Raw genomic sequence first — 13,898 nt, 5'->3', positions numbered from 1 at the left:
CGCGGCAGAGACTCAGTCGTTATGGCGCTCGGCCGCTGACCCGGAAAACGCGGGCTCGATCCCGGCCGCGGCGGTCGAATTTTGATGGAGTGGAAATTGTAGAGACCCGCGTATTGTGGGATGTCAGTGCACGTTAAAAAAAACCCAACGACATCCCTCATAGTCTCAATTCCTTTGGCACTTTAAACTCCCATAAGACCAAGCGAATATCTAGCCGTTCACTACGGTGTCCTTCAGAATTCACACTTTGCTTCGACAAGTTAAATCCCATAATCATCATTGTCATCACCTTGATGATGGGATTTAACTTGCCAAAACAAAACATGGATTATGAAGGACGGTGTCGTTCATAGTCCGCATTTACCTTCGGCAAGTTCAAACCCAGAAGTTGCTACTTAAATTGCATTTTTAATTTTCAGTCTGCCCTTTTGTGGAGCTCCCTTTCCCCCTGACAAAAATCGCGGTGTGTCACGAGCATCGAACTACTAATAGGAGATCACCATTTTATCTATTGCAGTCACGGCTGCAACGCAGCAGGTGCGACTATGCCCAGTCGACGTCCACGGAGCCCACCACGAGTAACATGTCCGTCTTGGTGGTCTGCCAAGATTGGACCCCGTAAGTACGACTACCTGCGAATTGCAGCGTTCGCGATTCAGGTGCGAGCACCGAGGCGAGGTGTTGAGTGACCGACTCCAGGCAGAAAATGCGCTTGTGCTTATACCCTCCGTCTAACGCATACGGCACAATGGGCTTTCTTGTGAGGCCGGCAGGGCGACTGCTTATGCAGATCATGGACCGTAATCTTGCTAAAGAGCAATAGCTTCGCCTCCTCAATCCTCGCAAGCTTTAGAATCCTAGATGTGAGAGGGAGCCCATCTAAAAAAAATTGGAGGACGCTAAAGCTTCGCCTTTAAGAACAGAATGCTAAAGCGTTTTACTTGTCGCCGTCCATACTGCCGCGTCAACTGCGGTTGTGGAGCACGCAAGCTCACCTTTTCAATCCTCCGACATGCTATGAGGCGCGCGACACAGCTGGCGAGGCGAGCGGAGGCGAGCGCAACGACGAGGCAAGCGGTGTGACGTCATACCAAACGGCCCCGGCGGCTCCATGGTCTCCCGCGCTGTGTGACGTCATGCCAGATCGCGCGCACACCGCTAGCTGCGGAGGTAGCTAGGCAACGGATCAAGGCCGGTTTCTGCCCCTCCTCGGAGCACCACCACAGCGAAATCGGAGGTTCGTGGCAAATGTAGCTTTCGCTACAAAATGTTGGACTAGCCAAACCCCTTGGGTTGTATACATTTGACGGGGGCCGTACATCCTCGCTTTCTTTTGGGAGCGAGGTAGCTGGAACTAATCTATATAGGGGACATAGACAGCACTAAGGGTGCGCTAATGCTCTTGACAAGAAGGCGTCAGTGACGAAATATTAGGTTGGTGACCAAGCGAAGAGAAGATATCAAGGCAATCTTCGCCATGGTGTTTGTGAAATCCTCAAAATTTTGCTAAAACCTTTTAGGTTATAACTTCAATGTTTGGTCCGCCGCAGTGGCTCAGTGGTTATGGCACTCGGATGCTGAGTCGAAAGAGGCGGATTCAATTTCGGCCGCGGGGGTAGAATTTCGATGGAGGCGAAACTATAGACGCCTGTGTACTGTGCGATGTCAGAGCAAGTTTAAGAACCCCGGGTGGTCGAAATTTCCGGCGCCTTTCACTACGGCGCCTGTCATATCCCGAGCTTATTTGGGACTTTAAACTCCATAAACCATTTAATTTTGCTCTCTGCTAGCAACCTGTGTCTCTCAACAGAGGCTTTCGCTTCGCGCAATGGCTATGGTCCTTTCTTGTCATGCGCATTAGCCTATCCTGTATGGCTCTCGAATCAGCAATGAATCTCCGCTCAGTTCAGACCTTAATCATTACACATTTTGAATGTAGCCTCCTGCTTATTTCGCGGTTTGTGTCAAGTCGTTGAAGTTCGTATCCTGAACAGAATAAACAAGATATCTCTGAACGTTCATATTGTCACGTTGTAGTGGCGGCAGTCCAGCGGTCAGGAAGACACCAGAAAGACTTGCAAACGAAGCTCTTTATTTGGGCTGACTTGCGCCCGAAAAAGGAACTGAATCACTCAGTGGCGGCGTAAGCAACAAGCGTGCTCGTCAATCGTCGAACTACGAATGTCGGCCGCTCGCGGCATCACTCAATTTAAAGCCGGCAAAGAAACTTCCAGATAGCAGGACAAGATCATCTACAGTAATCTGGAAAAATCTAGATGCAGCCTTTCATGGCTGCGATCAATCGAGATTAGACTGGTCGCTTCTCGCGTCACGAACAAAAATGATAACAGCCCTTTCTTGCAGCCTTGAGAGTGAACGAAAAACACTACAATGTTACGTGGCATTACCCCCCTTCCAAAGAAGCATCGTCTCGATGCTTTAAAATGAAAATAAACACGGAAAATGAAACTTCGAGTCCTTTAGCGTTCATAATAAGGTGTAAGGGCAGCGGTAAAAGCTTCAAGTCTGGCCGTGTCGTCGTCGGTGTTGTCGTCGGTGTTGTCGTATTTGTCGTCGTAGTAGTCGTCGTCGTCGTAGGGATCGTCGTCTTCGTAGGGATCGTCGTCTTCGTAGGGATCGTCGTCTTCGTAGGGATCGTCGTCTTCGTAGGGATCGTCGTCTTCGTAGGGTTCGTCGTTGTCGTAGGGTTCGTCGTTGTCGTAGGGTTCGTCGTCGTCGTAGGGGGCATGGTCTTCTGTTTTCGTCGATGGAGGATCTTAGTTCTTGCGCTTAGAAGCAACCGCACCTCCAGAGGCTGCTTTATTTAGTTTAACCTTCGGTGGCTGGGGGAGCGTCCACGCACGGCGTAACCTCGGCTAGGAGATACAAAGCGCGGGGACGATGGCGACGGGGAACGTGATAGGCGGCTCGGCCATGAGTATCCTTCCTGACCCCAAAAAAAATCCTCGATTTCGGCTGGCCGCTGGCCGGGTCGGGGTCGTGGGGCGTCGTAAGGGAACCCTCGGATGCCCATTCTCCTGTATGGGCAGTACCGGAGAATGTGACCGGCTTCTCCGCAGTTGAAGCATTGTGGGCGGCGCTGGTCGGGTGTTCTCCACTCGACGCATTTCCTCGGCCGTGTACGACGCTCGTAGGACGGGCGAGTTGGGGCGAGAGGGCGGCGCTCCAGCGCAGCTGCCTAAGGGCGATAGGGGCTTGGGTCCCGTCTTCGAGGTACACGACGGCGCACTGCTGCGGCGTAAGTCATGGCTGAAGGCTCCAGAGGCTGCGTGGTAGACTGGAGTCAGGTCTTCCGGCGAATAACTCAAAGGGCTGGCGTCACGACTTGCAGGGGCTGTCCGGTATCTGGAAGGCTACCCCGCACCTCCACCAATTGTCACGTTGTAGTGACGGCAGTCCAGCGATCAGGAAGACACCAGAAAGACTTGCAAACGAAGCTCTTTATTTGAGCTGACTTGCGCCCGAAAAAGAAAATCACTCGGTGGCGGCGTAGAAAGAGAAGTTTATTTTTTCTGTTTTAACATAGAAAATACAAAACAAAACAGATGAACTTAATTCTCTGATCAGTCAAGCACATGCGCAGTGACGCAGCACTGAGCACGTCAGTAATGCAGTAAAAATGCCGATACTCGACCGCCGCGCAGGACGATAAAGTATGTCGACCATTTGCGCAAGAACTCGGCCTCGCTCATTGACAGAGCGTCCATGCATGCTTGTTCAAAGAGGCGCGTGCGCAGGCGCTGCAACATTGGGAACATTGTTCTTTGCGGACGCCCATTTAAGGATGCCACTCCACGCTGCCGCCACAAAACGAACATGCCGACACACAAGAGCATATTTGTGAACAGTTCGCGTGAACTAGTGCGCGCTTCGAGGCGGGTTAAAAACATGCGTGACACTAACGTCCAAAAGGTGCGCGCAACTACACACTCAAACATTGCGTGCTGCAAAGTTTCAAGCAGACCGCACTGCGGGCATCGGGCGGAGGGCGCCACGCCCCACGCCGCAAGGCGGTCTCTTGTGGGCAGGACCCGCCAGCCTCGCAGCCAGCCGAAGTCCCTGACATCTGCAGGAAGCGTAGCTGAGGTCAGTTGGCGCCAGCGTGCCCGTCTCGTTTTCTGGAGTTGTTCGCGGGTCAGCGCAGCGACCGTTAGTGCTTCACACATTCTGGAGGGCGGGGTTTCATCAACATCCAGATCGGGCACGCTGGCAGTCAACGACGTCAGTGTGCAAAGCACATTAACGAAAAATTCCGGCGGCTGCTCGGCTGTAGGGCCAACCACGTGTTGTGAAAAAAACACGTTACGCGCTGTACCCAGAAAGTATGTTGTAGTGACGGCAGTCCAGCGGTCAGGAAGACACCAGAAAGACTTGCAAACGAAGCTCTTTATTTGAGCTGACTTGCGCCCGAAAAAGAAAATCACTCGGTGGCGGCGTAGAAAGAGAAGTTTATTTTTTCTGTTTTAACATAGAAAATACAAAACAAAACAGATGAACTTAATGCTCTGATCACTCAAGCACATGCTCAGTGACGCAGCACTGAGCACGTCAGTAATGCAGTAAAAATGCCGATACTCGACCGCCGCGCAGGACGATAAAGTATGTCGACCATTTGCAACCAACACCATTTGTAAGCAACAAGCGTGCTCGTCAATCGTCGAACTACGAATGTCCGCCGCTCGCGGCATCACTCAATTTAAAGCCGGCAAAGAAACTTCCAGATAGCAGGACAAGATCATCTACAGTAATCTGGAAAAACCTAGATGCAGCCTTTCATGGCTGCGATCAATCGAGATTAGACTGGTCGCTTCTCGCGTCACGAACAAAAATGATAACAGCCCTTTCCTGCAGCCTTGAGCGTGAACGAACAAACACTACAATGATACGTGGCAATATTTAACCTTCCTTATTGCTTCCTTAAAGTTGTTTCTTTTTTAGAGGGACAAAATTCCGAAGCGTTTATTTTTGCCCGTTGTAAAGGTGTGAAAAATGAGTTTCGATGAAATTGTGATATTAAGGAGGCTGCTATGGAAACCTAAAGGAAGCTTGAAAAGGTCCTGAAGGCATGTGTGAAGTCTCTGCTTAGAGTTTAAAAATTCGTTAGAGTAAACAGGTCTAATATTGAGAATAAATACACCTGCCTTCGCAGAATTGTCACATTTCACTGACAATCCTGTAATTTTTTTGAGGAATTTTAAAGACGTGGAAACGTTTTGCTATAAATTATAGGTGATCAATTCAGACATTTATGGCAAGCCCGCAATGTCCCCTGTTGTGGGAGAAGGGTTAAAGGACTTTTTCGAATGCGCCTCGTGCATCAGTTCAGCTGACAATGAGCAGGCCTGGTTGTAGCGATGCGAGATTTGTGGCCGAAGTTAGCTCTTCCGAATAGCTTAGCCGGAATTCGACAAAGGTTGAAAATATTACGGAAAAACAAATGTTGAGGTACGCTCTGCTTACACATGCGTTCAGAAATACCGAAGATAACACGGAGAACCAAACCTATTTGAAGGAGCTCAGTTTTCCTCGCGTTACTGACCTTTGGAAGAGTGTCGAAATGACACAGTGCATCCCGAAACTTTAAACACGCAGAAAACGACCTTTCCTTTGCGTTTCGGTGCTATTTAAACCATTATGAAATGCACCCGCGAAATTCCTCTCGCGTGCGAGTAGGCAGGCAGATAAGTGGAGTAATGCCTTCAGATGTGCCTCGGGGGAGAAAAAATCAGCCCAAATACAACAACAATGGTTCAAGGAGCCCAAGCATTACCGTGTCTTTACCGCCTGCATCACGGACTGCCGCGCCACTATACACACCAGGCATATACTGCTCTATCCTGCCAGGCTCATGCATTCGTCGGCTCAGCAGGTTTGTAGTATATGTTTGCGCAACATAATGCCACTGCCTTGGCATTTAAGTGACGTCACGCTCTGTGAAGCATAACCGTGCTTCAGTGCAGCGACGCGCTCCTCGGTGCTCTTAAAAGTTAAGTGTATTTACTGAAAGCAGTCGCTATTTTCAGAGCGCTTTTATCGTTTTGTTATACACAGCATTTCCTGTTCTGTAACTTTTAGACGCGGGTGAAGGGTACGTTGAGAAGGACGAAGTTCACGAGAACCTTTATGATAGTACGGCACTTAACTGAAAGGCTGGATCACTGAAATATTGCTGGGGCATCTTGCCAGAAATATGTGCTTCATGTCGGGACCCGGTTTTCCTGACGTGAGGCATGTTTTGCAGCAGACGCATTCACGAAAAAGCACGGGATGGTCTTGGCTGTGCATTCGTCGCGTGGGTTCCGCCACGCCACTGGCAGCCAATTCCGGGAGATGGGAGACCTCTCCATTCTCGGGGACAACCAATTCCCGGAGACTGGAGAGCTTTCCAGACTCGGGCCTATAGAGGGAGCTTTCGCAGGTGAGTGGTACTCCTTGTGCCTCCTGGCTGTGTCTTTGTGGGCGTTTTGCGTTTCGTTAATTTTTTTGATTCAGAAATCCGACAGGGGTGCCATGGTATACGGTATGACTGGTCAGTAGCGGTTTACAAGATTCTGGTGGAGCTGGCGCTTGTGCTGCACAAGCTCGCTAAGCTATATTCAAGCAACGAAGCATGCCCTGAACTGAATTTAGCAAGGTACGGATTGGTAAATTGAGTTAGAAATGATAGACTAGCTCGTAAAACACGTTTTAGGAGAATGGAAGTCACGGGGAATTCGTGGCACTTTTCTCGAAACGGTTTTGTGCAGTATTCGCATTAGACACACACACACATTGCGCGCAGGTTCATAATCGAGAAAGAATACAGAACTATAAGGAAGTGACGATAAGGTCAAGAGTAAACTTTTATTTCCATGAACAGGTGGCTTAGTGGTTACCGCGCTCAGCTGCTGACCCAAAAGACGCGGGTTCGATCCCGGCAGTGGCGGCTGAATTTCGTTGGAGGCGAAATTCTAGAGGCCCGTGTACTGTGCGTTGTCAGTTCTCGTTAAAAAACCCCAGGTGGCCGAAATTTCCGGAGCCTTTCACTACGGCGTCCCTCATAGCCTGAATCGTCTTGGGACACCAATAAATCAAATCAAATAAAGAACTTGAGAAATAATGACTAGCGGCAGACAGAGCTAAGCTCTGTTCCTTAATGCATCGATTTACAGCCAAAGCCGGCTACTGCACCTTGCGCTGGGCTGCTCAGGTTTTGAAGCGAAAAGCTTCACTAGGCTAGTCAACACGGAGGCTAGAGTGGGCTCCGTCGTCAGAAAAAGCCACAGGTGCGCACGCGCGAACTGCGGGACGTCACTGTGGACACCCGAACCGCGCCGTAAGGGGAGAAAAATGAAAAGAAAAGTAGTTTTAAGGAAAGGAAACGACTCCTGTCTCTCTCATATCTCGGTGGATACCCGAACCGCGCCGTAAGGGCCTTAAGGAAAATGAAATGCGATGAAAATTGCTTTTAAGGAAAGCAAATGCCTGCCTCTCGTATCTTGGTGTGCACCCGAGAGGAATGCACGCCGCAGTACATGTCTGTAAAGCAACCTTCAAAGACAGCACCGTATTCACTACACGCGCGGATCCTCCTCCGCCTTGCCTCCGCCTTGCCGCAGCTTTTCGCGTAGAGATATCCTGGCTTAACCTTAGCTAAGTCAGAGCCAATTTTCATTGCGAAAGCAATACCACTTTCAGCTCCTCGCGTGGCGAGGCCGCGGTAGCTACAATTGACCTTTAGCTCGACCTCTGCTATGACGTCATACCATCTGCCGCAAAAACCAGGGGCCCAGCTTGTGCCGTCGCGAGGCGAGGCCGCGCTTGGTAGCTGCATGGCCGGGCTAGAGGGGTGACGCGCGCGCTCTTCCTTACGGCCTACGCGCCCGGCGATGGAACAATGGGGTGGATTCTTGACGGCTCGTTACTCCGCTCGCCGCGTGGGGCGCTGCGACCCAACATTACGTCATTTATAGCTGCGTCTTTTAGCAACGACAATGGGGTAATCTCACCAAGTGAGGCGGCAACACAGGACAGCACAATAGAGAACAGCTTAGAACTTACTAGTCTTAATTAGGAAAAGGCGGAAGCGAACATTCCTAAAACCACATCCGCAGGGATAGACGAAATTCCAATTAAGCTGATTAATGAACTTGGCCCAAGAAGCAAGGAAGCGCTAATAAAAGCATTGGAGACAGTCATAACAAATCAGCAAATCCCGCACAGTTGGAGACAGAGTAAAATGAATTTGGTTTATAAAGGGAAGGAGATAAGATGAACATCGAATCCTTCCGTCCGATTAAGATAACGTCTGTTATGTAGAGGCTGGTAATGCAGGCGGTGAAATTAAAAATGCAGTCATGGGTAGAAGGTAATCAGATACTCGGAGAACTTCAGAATGGGTTCACAAGGGGTAGGCTTTTAGATGATAGCCTGTTCGTGCTTACCCAATGCATAGATATAGCTAAGGCGGAAAACAGACCTCTGTTTTTAGCCTTTCTGGGCATAAGCGGTGCATACGATAACGTGAACAGGGAACTCCTGTGGAGCATATTGAAAGATTTAGGTATCGATCATGAGGTAATTGATTTTCTACAGGAAATCTACCGAGATAATGGGAAGGGAACAAAAGTACCACAACTGTAGGGGTGCACAAAGGATTAAGGCAAGGTTGTCCTCTATCACCGCTGCTGTTCATGCTTTACGTGATAAATATGGAAAGAAGGCTAGAAAAAGTAATCTAGGTTATAATATGTCGTACAGATTAGGCGGAAATGTTGTTGAGCAGCAACTCCCGGGTTTAATGTATGCGGACTGTATTGTACTGTTAGCAGATAGCCCGGAAGATTTACAAACTTTGCTTAATTCCTGTGGAGACGAAGGAGACGCTCTAGGATTGAGTTTCAGCGCAACTAAATCTGGGGTGATGATTTTTAATGATACAACTGACCAGGAGCTTACAATACAAGGCCACGAAATACCCAAAGTGGCCGAATACAAATACCTCGGGATATGGCTAAACGAAGGGCAGATATACACGGAAAAGCACGAACAAGCTCTCCTTTACAACGGCGAAACAGCAATCACGTTTTCCTAAAATTGATTTAAGATTTGTTTCGTTTAGTGGAATTTTACGTCCCAGAGCGACTCAACGTCTGAAACCTACCTAAGTGACTCGCACACCACACGGGCCTCTAGCCTTTCGCCTCCATCGAAACGAAAGTCTCTCGTCCGGGATCGAACCACTCCGTCTTCCGTGTCAGCAGCCGAGCACCATAACCAACCAGCTGCCGTGGCCGACATTGTTCGTAGAGTTTCTAGGTTATGGTGCAATTGACGTCAAATATAAGCGAGAAACATCGTCGCTATTCTCTGCATCGTTTGCACGACATTAGCATCAATATGAGGCGTTCTTCGCAGGTGGCACTCGGCGTTTTGGATGTGGACTGGGGCTAGAATCCCGGGATTTGGGATTCAGCAGCCGGCTCGTACGTTCTGACTTCAGGAGCTGTCGCGTTTCCTCGGGTTGCCAGCGAGTCGGTAAGTGCATGGGGTGACTTTGTGACTGCAACTGAACTTTCTACTCACCCGCTGCCACACAGGGGGTGAAACGTGAAGCTACTTTACCTACACCGTGACGTTTGTCTCCGTTATTGAAACGAGTGCCTAACAAGGTGGCTATCTTCTATACCAGCGTTACCCGTTACAGGAAGAGTGAAAGCAACAATTTTTCACCAGAATAATGGTGTTGGAAGGTACCTTTCTAATGCACGAATTTGATGTGCAGTTAACCCCGGATGCACATAGCAGAAGTAAGAGCATATGTTTTGTACGTCAAGAAACGAGACGCATTTCACCTCTAAAATAGCGAGCTGGACCGGTACATGTGGTTTCATAGCTAGAGCTGGCAGTTTGTTTTAAACCTATCGAGGAGGAGGAGGTCGCATGCTCATGTGCAGAGCGCCCGTGTGAAGAAACGACAATTGGCGCAGCCGCTTGCAGGAAGTTTGTGCTAACCTCCTCGCGGCTCTCTAGTGTTTACTATAGGCTCGATAATGATTGCAGAGATGACTGCAAAAATGTCAAACCCTGTAATTAACTTGATTAGGATTAATACTGAATATTGTCAGCTGAACTGCTGTGAGTGGTGCTTTTCAGCTGTGAGTAGCCTGGGTTAACAATTAATGAGCGTGTCATCAACATTGAGGTACTATTAGGAGATCGCCATTTTTCTCTTGCAGTCACCGCTGCTACGCAATGGCTGCAACGATGTCCCAATCAACATCCACGGAGCCCAGCACGAGTAACATGTCTGGCTTGGTGGCCTGCCAAGAAAGGGCCAGCAAGCAAGACCATCTCCGATGTGGCTGAATATGCCATTCGGGCGCAGGCACCGATCCGAGATGTGAGTGACTCGTGACCGACTATGGACCGAAAATGTGATTATGTGCACACCCTCGCTCTGTTTTGGGAGCGGGGCAGCTCGAACGATAGTAGATAGGCGACGCATAGCAGGCGGCACCGAGCGCAGGCTGATGCGCATGATAAGAAAGGGTGAGTAGGCAGAACCCAGGCACAGCGGAGTGCTTGTGCAAGAGGGATCCCTGATGCTGTCGCACTACAGTCTTAAGCGTCATGTTGTGGCGAAAAAGGAAGTGTCAGTGACTGCGAAGTTATACACAAAGAGCACCCTAGGATGCCAAAGGGACCCATTAGCGCTCTCGTATGGTACCCTTAAAGCGGAATGTAAGTGTCGCTCCGGCGAGAGGTTATTTACTGCGTGCTGTGCTGGTTTGATTTTGAAGCGAAAAGCTTCACTCGCCGCACCAGAGCCGCTCTTCGCGTGAGCCGCCGGAGCCAAGATTTGTCATAGCTGCGCATGCGCGAAACCGAGTGACGTGACACGCAGCACAAATAAAAAAAATAAATAAAAGACAAACACTGCGCCAGGAAACTCACATCTCGGTAAATCTCCGAAACGCGCCGTAAGCGAAGGAAAATGAAAAGAAAAGGAAAATGAGAAGAAAATTGGTTTTAAGGAAAGGAAATGACGCCTGTCTCATATCTCGGTGCATACACGAACCCGCCCAAGGGGCCTCAAGGAAAAAAATTCAAAATTGGTTTTACGGAAAGGAAATGCCTGTCTCATATTTTGCTGTGCGCCGGAAAGGAATGGATCTCCTACATGTCTCTGAAGCAACCTTCTAAGACAGCACCGTATTCACTACACGCGCGTCTCCTCCTCCACCTCCGTACAGGTAGTGTGTGGACGGCCGAACGCCTCTACCGTTATCATGCTGTTCCCAGTGCATTGTGCGCTAACTGCAACAGCCATTACATCAAAGCCGACTGCAGCTTTTCGCTTTTATATGCAAGCTTAACCAGAGCTAAGCCACTGCCTAATTTTTTCTCCTACAGCACTAGACTTCTTAGAGTTTCTGAATACAAGTATTTCGGTCTTGTGATCGTTAAAGATCTGTGTTGAGACCGTCATATTACCCACATTGTGCATAACACCGTGACAAAATAATTTTAAGCGATGTCGCAACTCGTTAAGATGTTAAGCTTCTAAAGTACAAATCTTTAAAATCTTTCCAAAACTAAACACGTCTTTCACCAAAAAGCCACGCATTCCCACCACCTACTCTCTGGATAAAAATACTGTAGAATTCACCACAAGAAATACTGTAGAATTCACTGACTTATCATGGAATAATAATATTTTGCCTCTTCTCGGATGTGGTATTATAATACGGGATCCATTCACTTTTCTCACTACCAATTAAGCTGACAGGGTGCAAAAGAAAGCAGGCTTACTTTTAATCAGCATGGTAACACGTCCTTTACTGAACTGAGGAAAAGAATTGGTTCGAGGGCGTTATTTCCCAAAAATAAGATAGCGCGCCTGCGTTTCCTCTGTAAAGTTGCGGAAGGTCAATTGAAAAGCAACTCGCATCAATAAGTCGAATTTTCTTTTGGTTATGCTTTGTTGCCTTTTCACTTTGTTGCGTTTTGAAGCAAGAATGTTTTCAAATACTAATCGCCACTTTCACGCACGACAGTCAAGTGGAACATCCTTGACAGTATGTGGGTTCAAGTCGATGACGTGGGTAACCCAAACTTGTCTTTGCCACGAGTCCTCAATTTCGGTGAGACCATCCTCATTTTAACAAGAAAGGAGAACTTCCAGCGCCGCACACGCGCTCTAATCCCTCCATGTGCGGTAACCTTCCCCCTGAGGTTTTTGTCCGTGCAGAGAAGGCTGTGCTTCGGAGGACCAGGGTAGGGGTTGCCCCAACTCCAGCCGTGGCACGAAAGTGGCGGCAATTACAAGGTTTATATCCCGTCCCGGGTGTTCAGTCTGCAAGAACAGAAATCTTGGGGCCAACATTTCCCACCTGCTGCGGGTCTGCCCGGCGCTGAAGCCAATAAGAATTCGGTAAATCGCGGCGTCGGGTCTTTCACCGAACACTCCTGCTTCATACACTGCTTGAATACAGGGACCCCAACAACGTTCACTCCTCGGTTTCATTAGATCAGCGAACCTTTTCTCATTGATTTAAGCATCCTCGTCAACCATCACTACATACCGTTTTATGCCCTCAGGCAATGAACATCGCTTAAAAAAATCAGTCGTTGATTGAACTTAGGATGTAAAGTCTGTTATCATTGTTCCTGTTAAGTGTGTACTATCTCGGTGTGTAGTGATGTGTTTCCCACCCTGCCGTAGCTCCTACTTTGGGGCTACCAATATTGTAAAAGGGAAGTAAAACGGCTGCAGTAAAAGCAGGCGAGCTATGCTGTGGTTTCTTCATTCTTTTCTTTACGGCTTTTCAAAGCACAAAAGTACGCCCATATTGACGCTAAAGTGTGTACTCATCACCTTCGCATTTCGTGCAAAGCTGTGACTGTGAAAGACTAAGTTATTAGCCGTCTTTCTGCTTTTCGTTGGCATTGCAGCGTCCGAAGCCAGCTGCAGGCCGAAGTCGCGCATCGTTGGACTACCCGCGACAATCGCATTTCTGAAGCGTGCATGCCATGGACTCGCCCCTACTGTCAGGCTGAGCACAGTAGGCGCTCAACCTTCACGCAGGCATTCAGCCATAGAAAGACCACAGGGCTGTGGGATTTTTATTTGCTGATTAGATTTAAAAAAATGGCAGTGGCTTAGCTCAGCTAGGCCAGTATATACGTAGCGAGAGTATGGTTAAACTTGATCACACCTTGTCGTTTAGTTTGGTGTCTCTCCGCCTATGTTGAATGTTTAGCTTTGGTTGTTATCCCCCCATTGCGTCTAATTGCGGCTACATTAAAGCAACACCAACCCCCCCCCCCTCTTTTTTCCTCCTACGGCGCATGCGCAAAGCTGTTGTAACTCGGTTTCGCCGGAACGGCGCGGCACCGGCTCCTCCTGTGACGTCACGCCAGATGGCGTGGCGAGCGGCGGCCGCCAGGTGCGGTGGTTGCTAGGCAACGGCTCAAGGTCACGGTGCAGCCACGGCGAAACTGATGCCACGGCAATATGGCGAGACTTGCGCGTAATGTAGCTCTCGCTACAAAACTTCTCCTAAGGTTTGAAGTGCGTTGGGTTCAGTCATCAAACCTTACTGGGGAAGAGGTGGCTGATCGTAGGTGGTGGCATTTCAGCAGGAGGTGGGCCCCGGCCTCCGGAGTTCTGAAATAATTCTAGGAGCAGGTCCTGGCATAGTCTCGGCCATTGTGCCTGGTGTTGTCACGGTCGAAACGGGCACCGCAGGTTGTTATAAAAATGTGGAAGCCCAAGTACACTTCCCATTTTCGGTTCTGTTCTTGCACTCCCATTTTTCTTGACTTAACATCTGCACATGTTTGCAAGGCGGGCGCCGCTAAAAACTGTAAAAAGAAAATCAAGTGAGAGACAG

General features: G+C 49.0%; 1 protein-coding gene across 1 annotated transcript; it reads left to right on the top strand.

Moving 5' to 3' along the window:
* The first annotated feature begins 343 nt into the window (after window positions 1-343).
* On the top strand, window positions 344-9,735 carry LOC149347648 (uncharacterized). Its single transcript, XM_089587241.1, has 3 exons — window positions 344-618; window positions 6,263-6,439; window positions 9,418-9,735. Exons 1-3 carry the CDS (start codon window positions 546-548, stop codon window positions 9,552-9,554), a joined length of 387 nt encoding a protein of 128 aa, XP_089443367.1. The 5' UTR covers window positions 344-545; the 3' UTR covers window positions 9,555-9,735.
* The last annotated feature ends 4,163 nt before the right edge of the window (window positions 9,736-13,898 follow it).

The sequence above is a fragment of the Amblyomma mixtum genome, chromosome 4 (assembly GCF_055824585.1).
Source record: "Amblyomma mixtum isolate Tamu chromosome 4, ASM5582458v1, whole genome shotgun sequence".
In the NCBI taxonomy this organism is placed as follows: Eukaryota; Metazoa; Arthropoda; class Arachnida; order Ixodida; family Ixodidae; genus Amblyomma; species Amblyomma mixtum.
Note: the sequence above shows the minus strand (reverse complement) of the source record. Positions and strands in the feature narration are given on the sequence as shown.

Excerpts from the sequence above, each read along its gene's own strand:
- LOC149347648 (XM_089587241.1), top strand. The coding sequence starts at position 546 with ATGCCCAGTCGACGTCCACGGAGCCCACCACGAGTAACATGTCCGTCT. Across the intron at positions 619-6,262 it reads GTCTGCCAAGATTGGACCCC|CAGACGCATTCACGAAAAAG; the intron begins GTAAGTACGACT and ends CATGTTTTGCAG. Across the intron at positions 6,440-9,417 it reads TATAGAGGGAGCTTTCGCAG|GTGGCACTCGGCGTTTTGGA; the intron begins GTGAGTGGTACT and ends CGTTCTTCGCAG.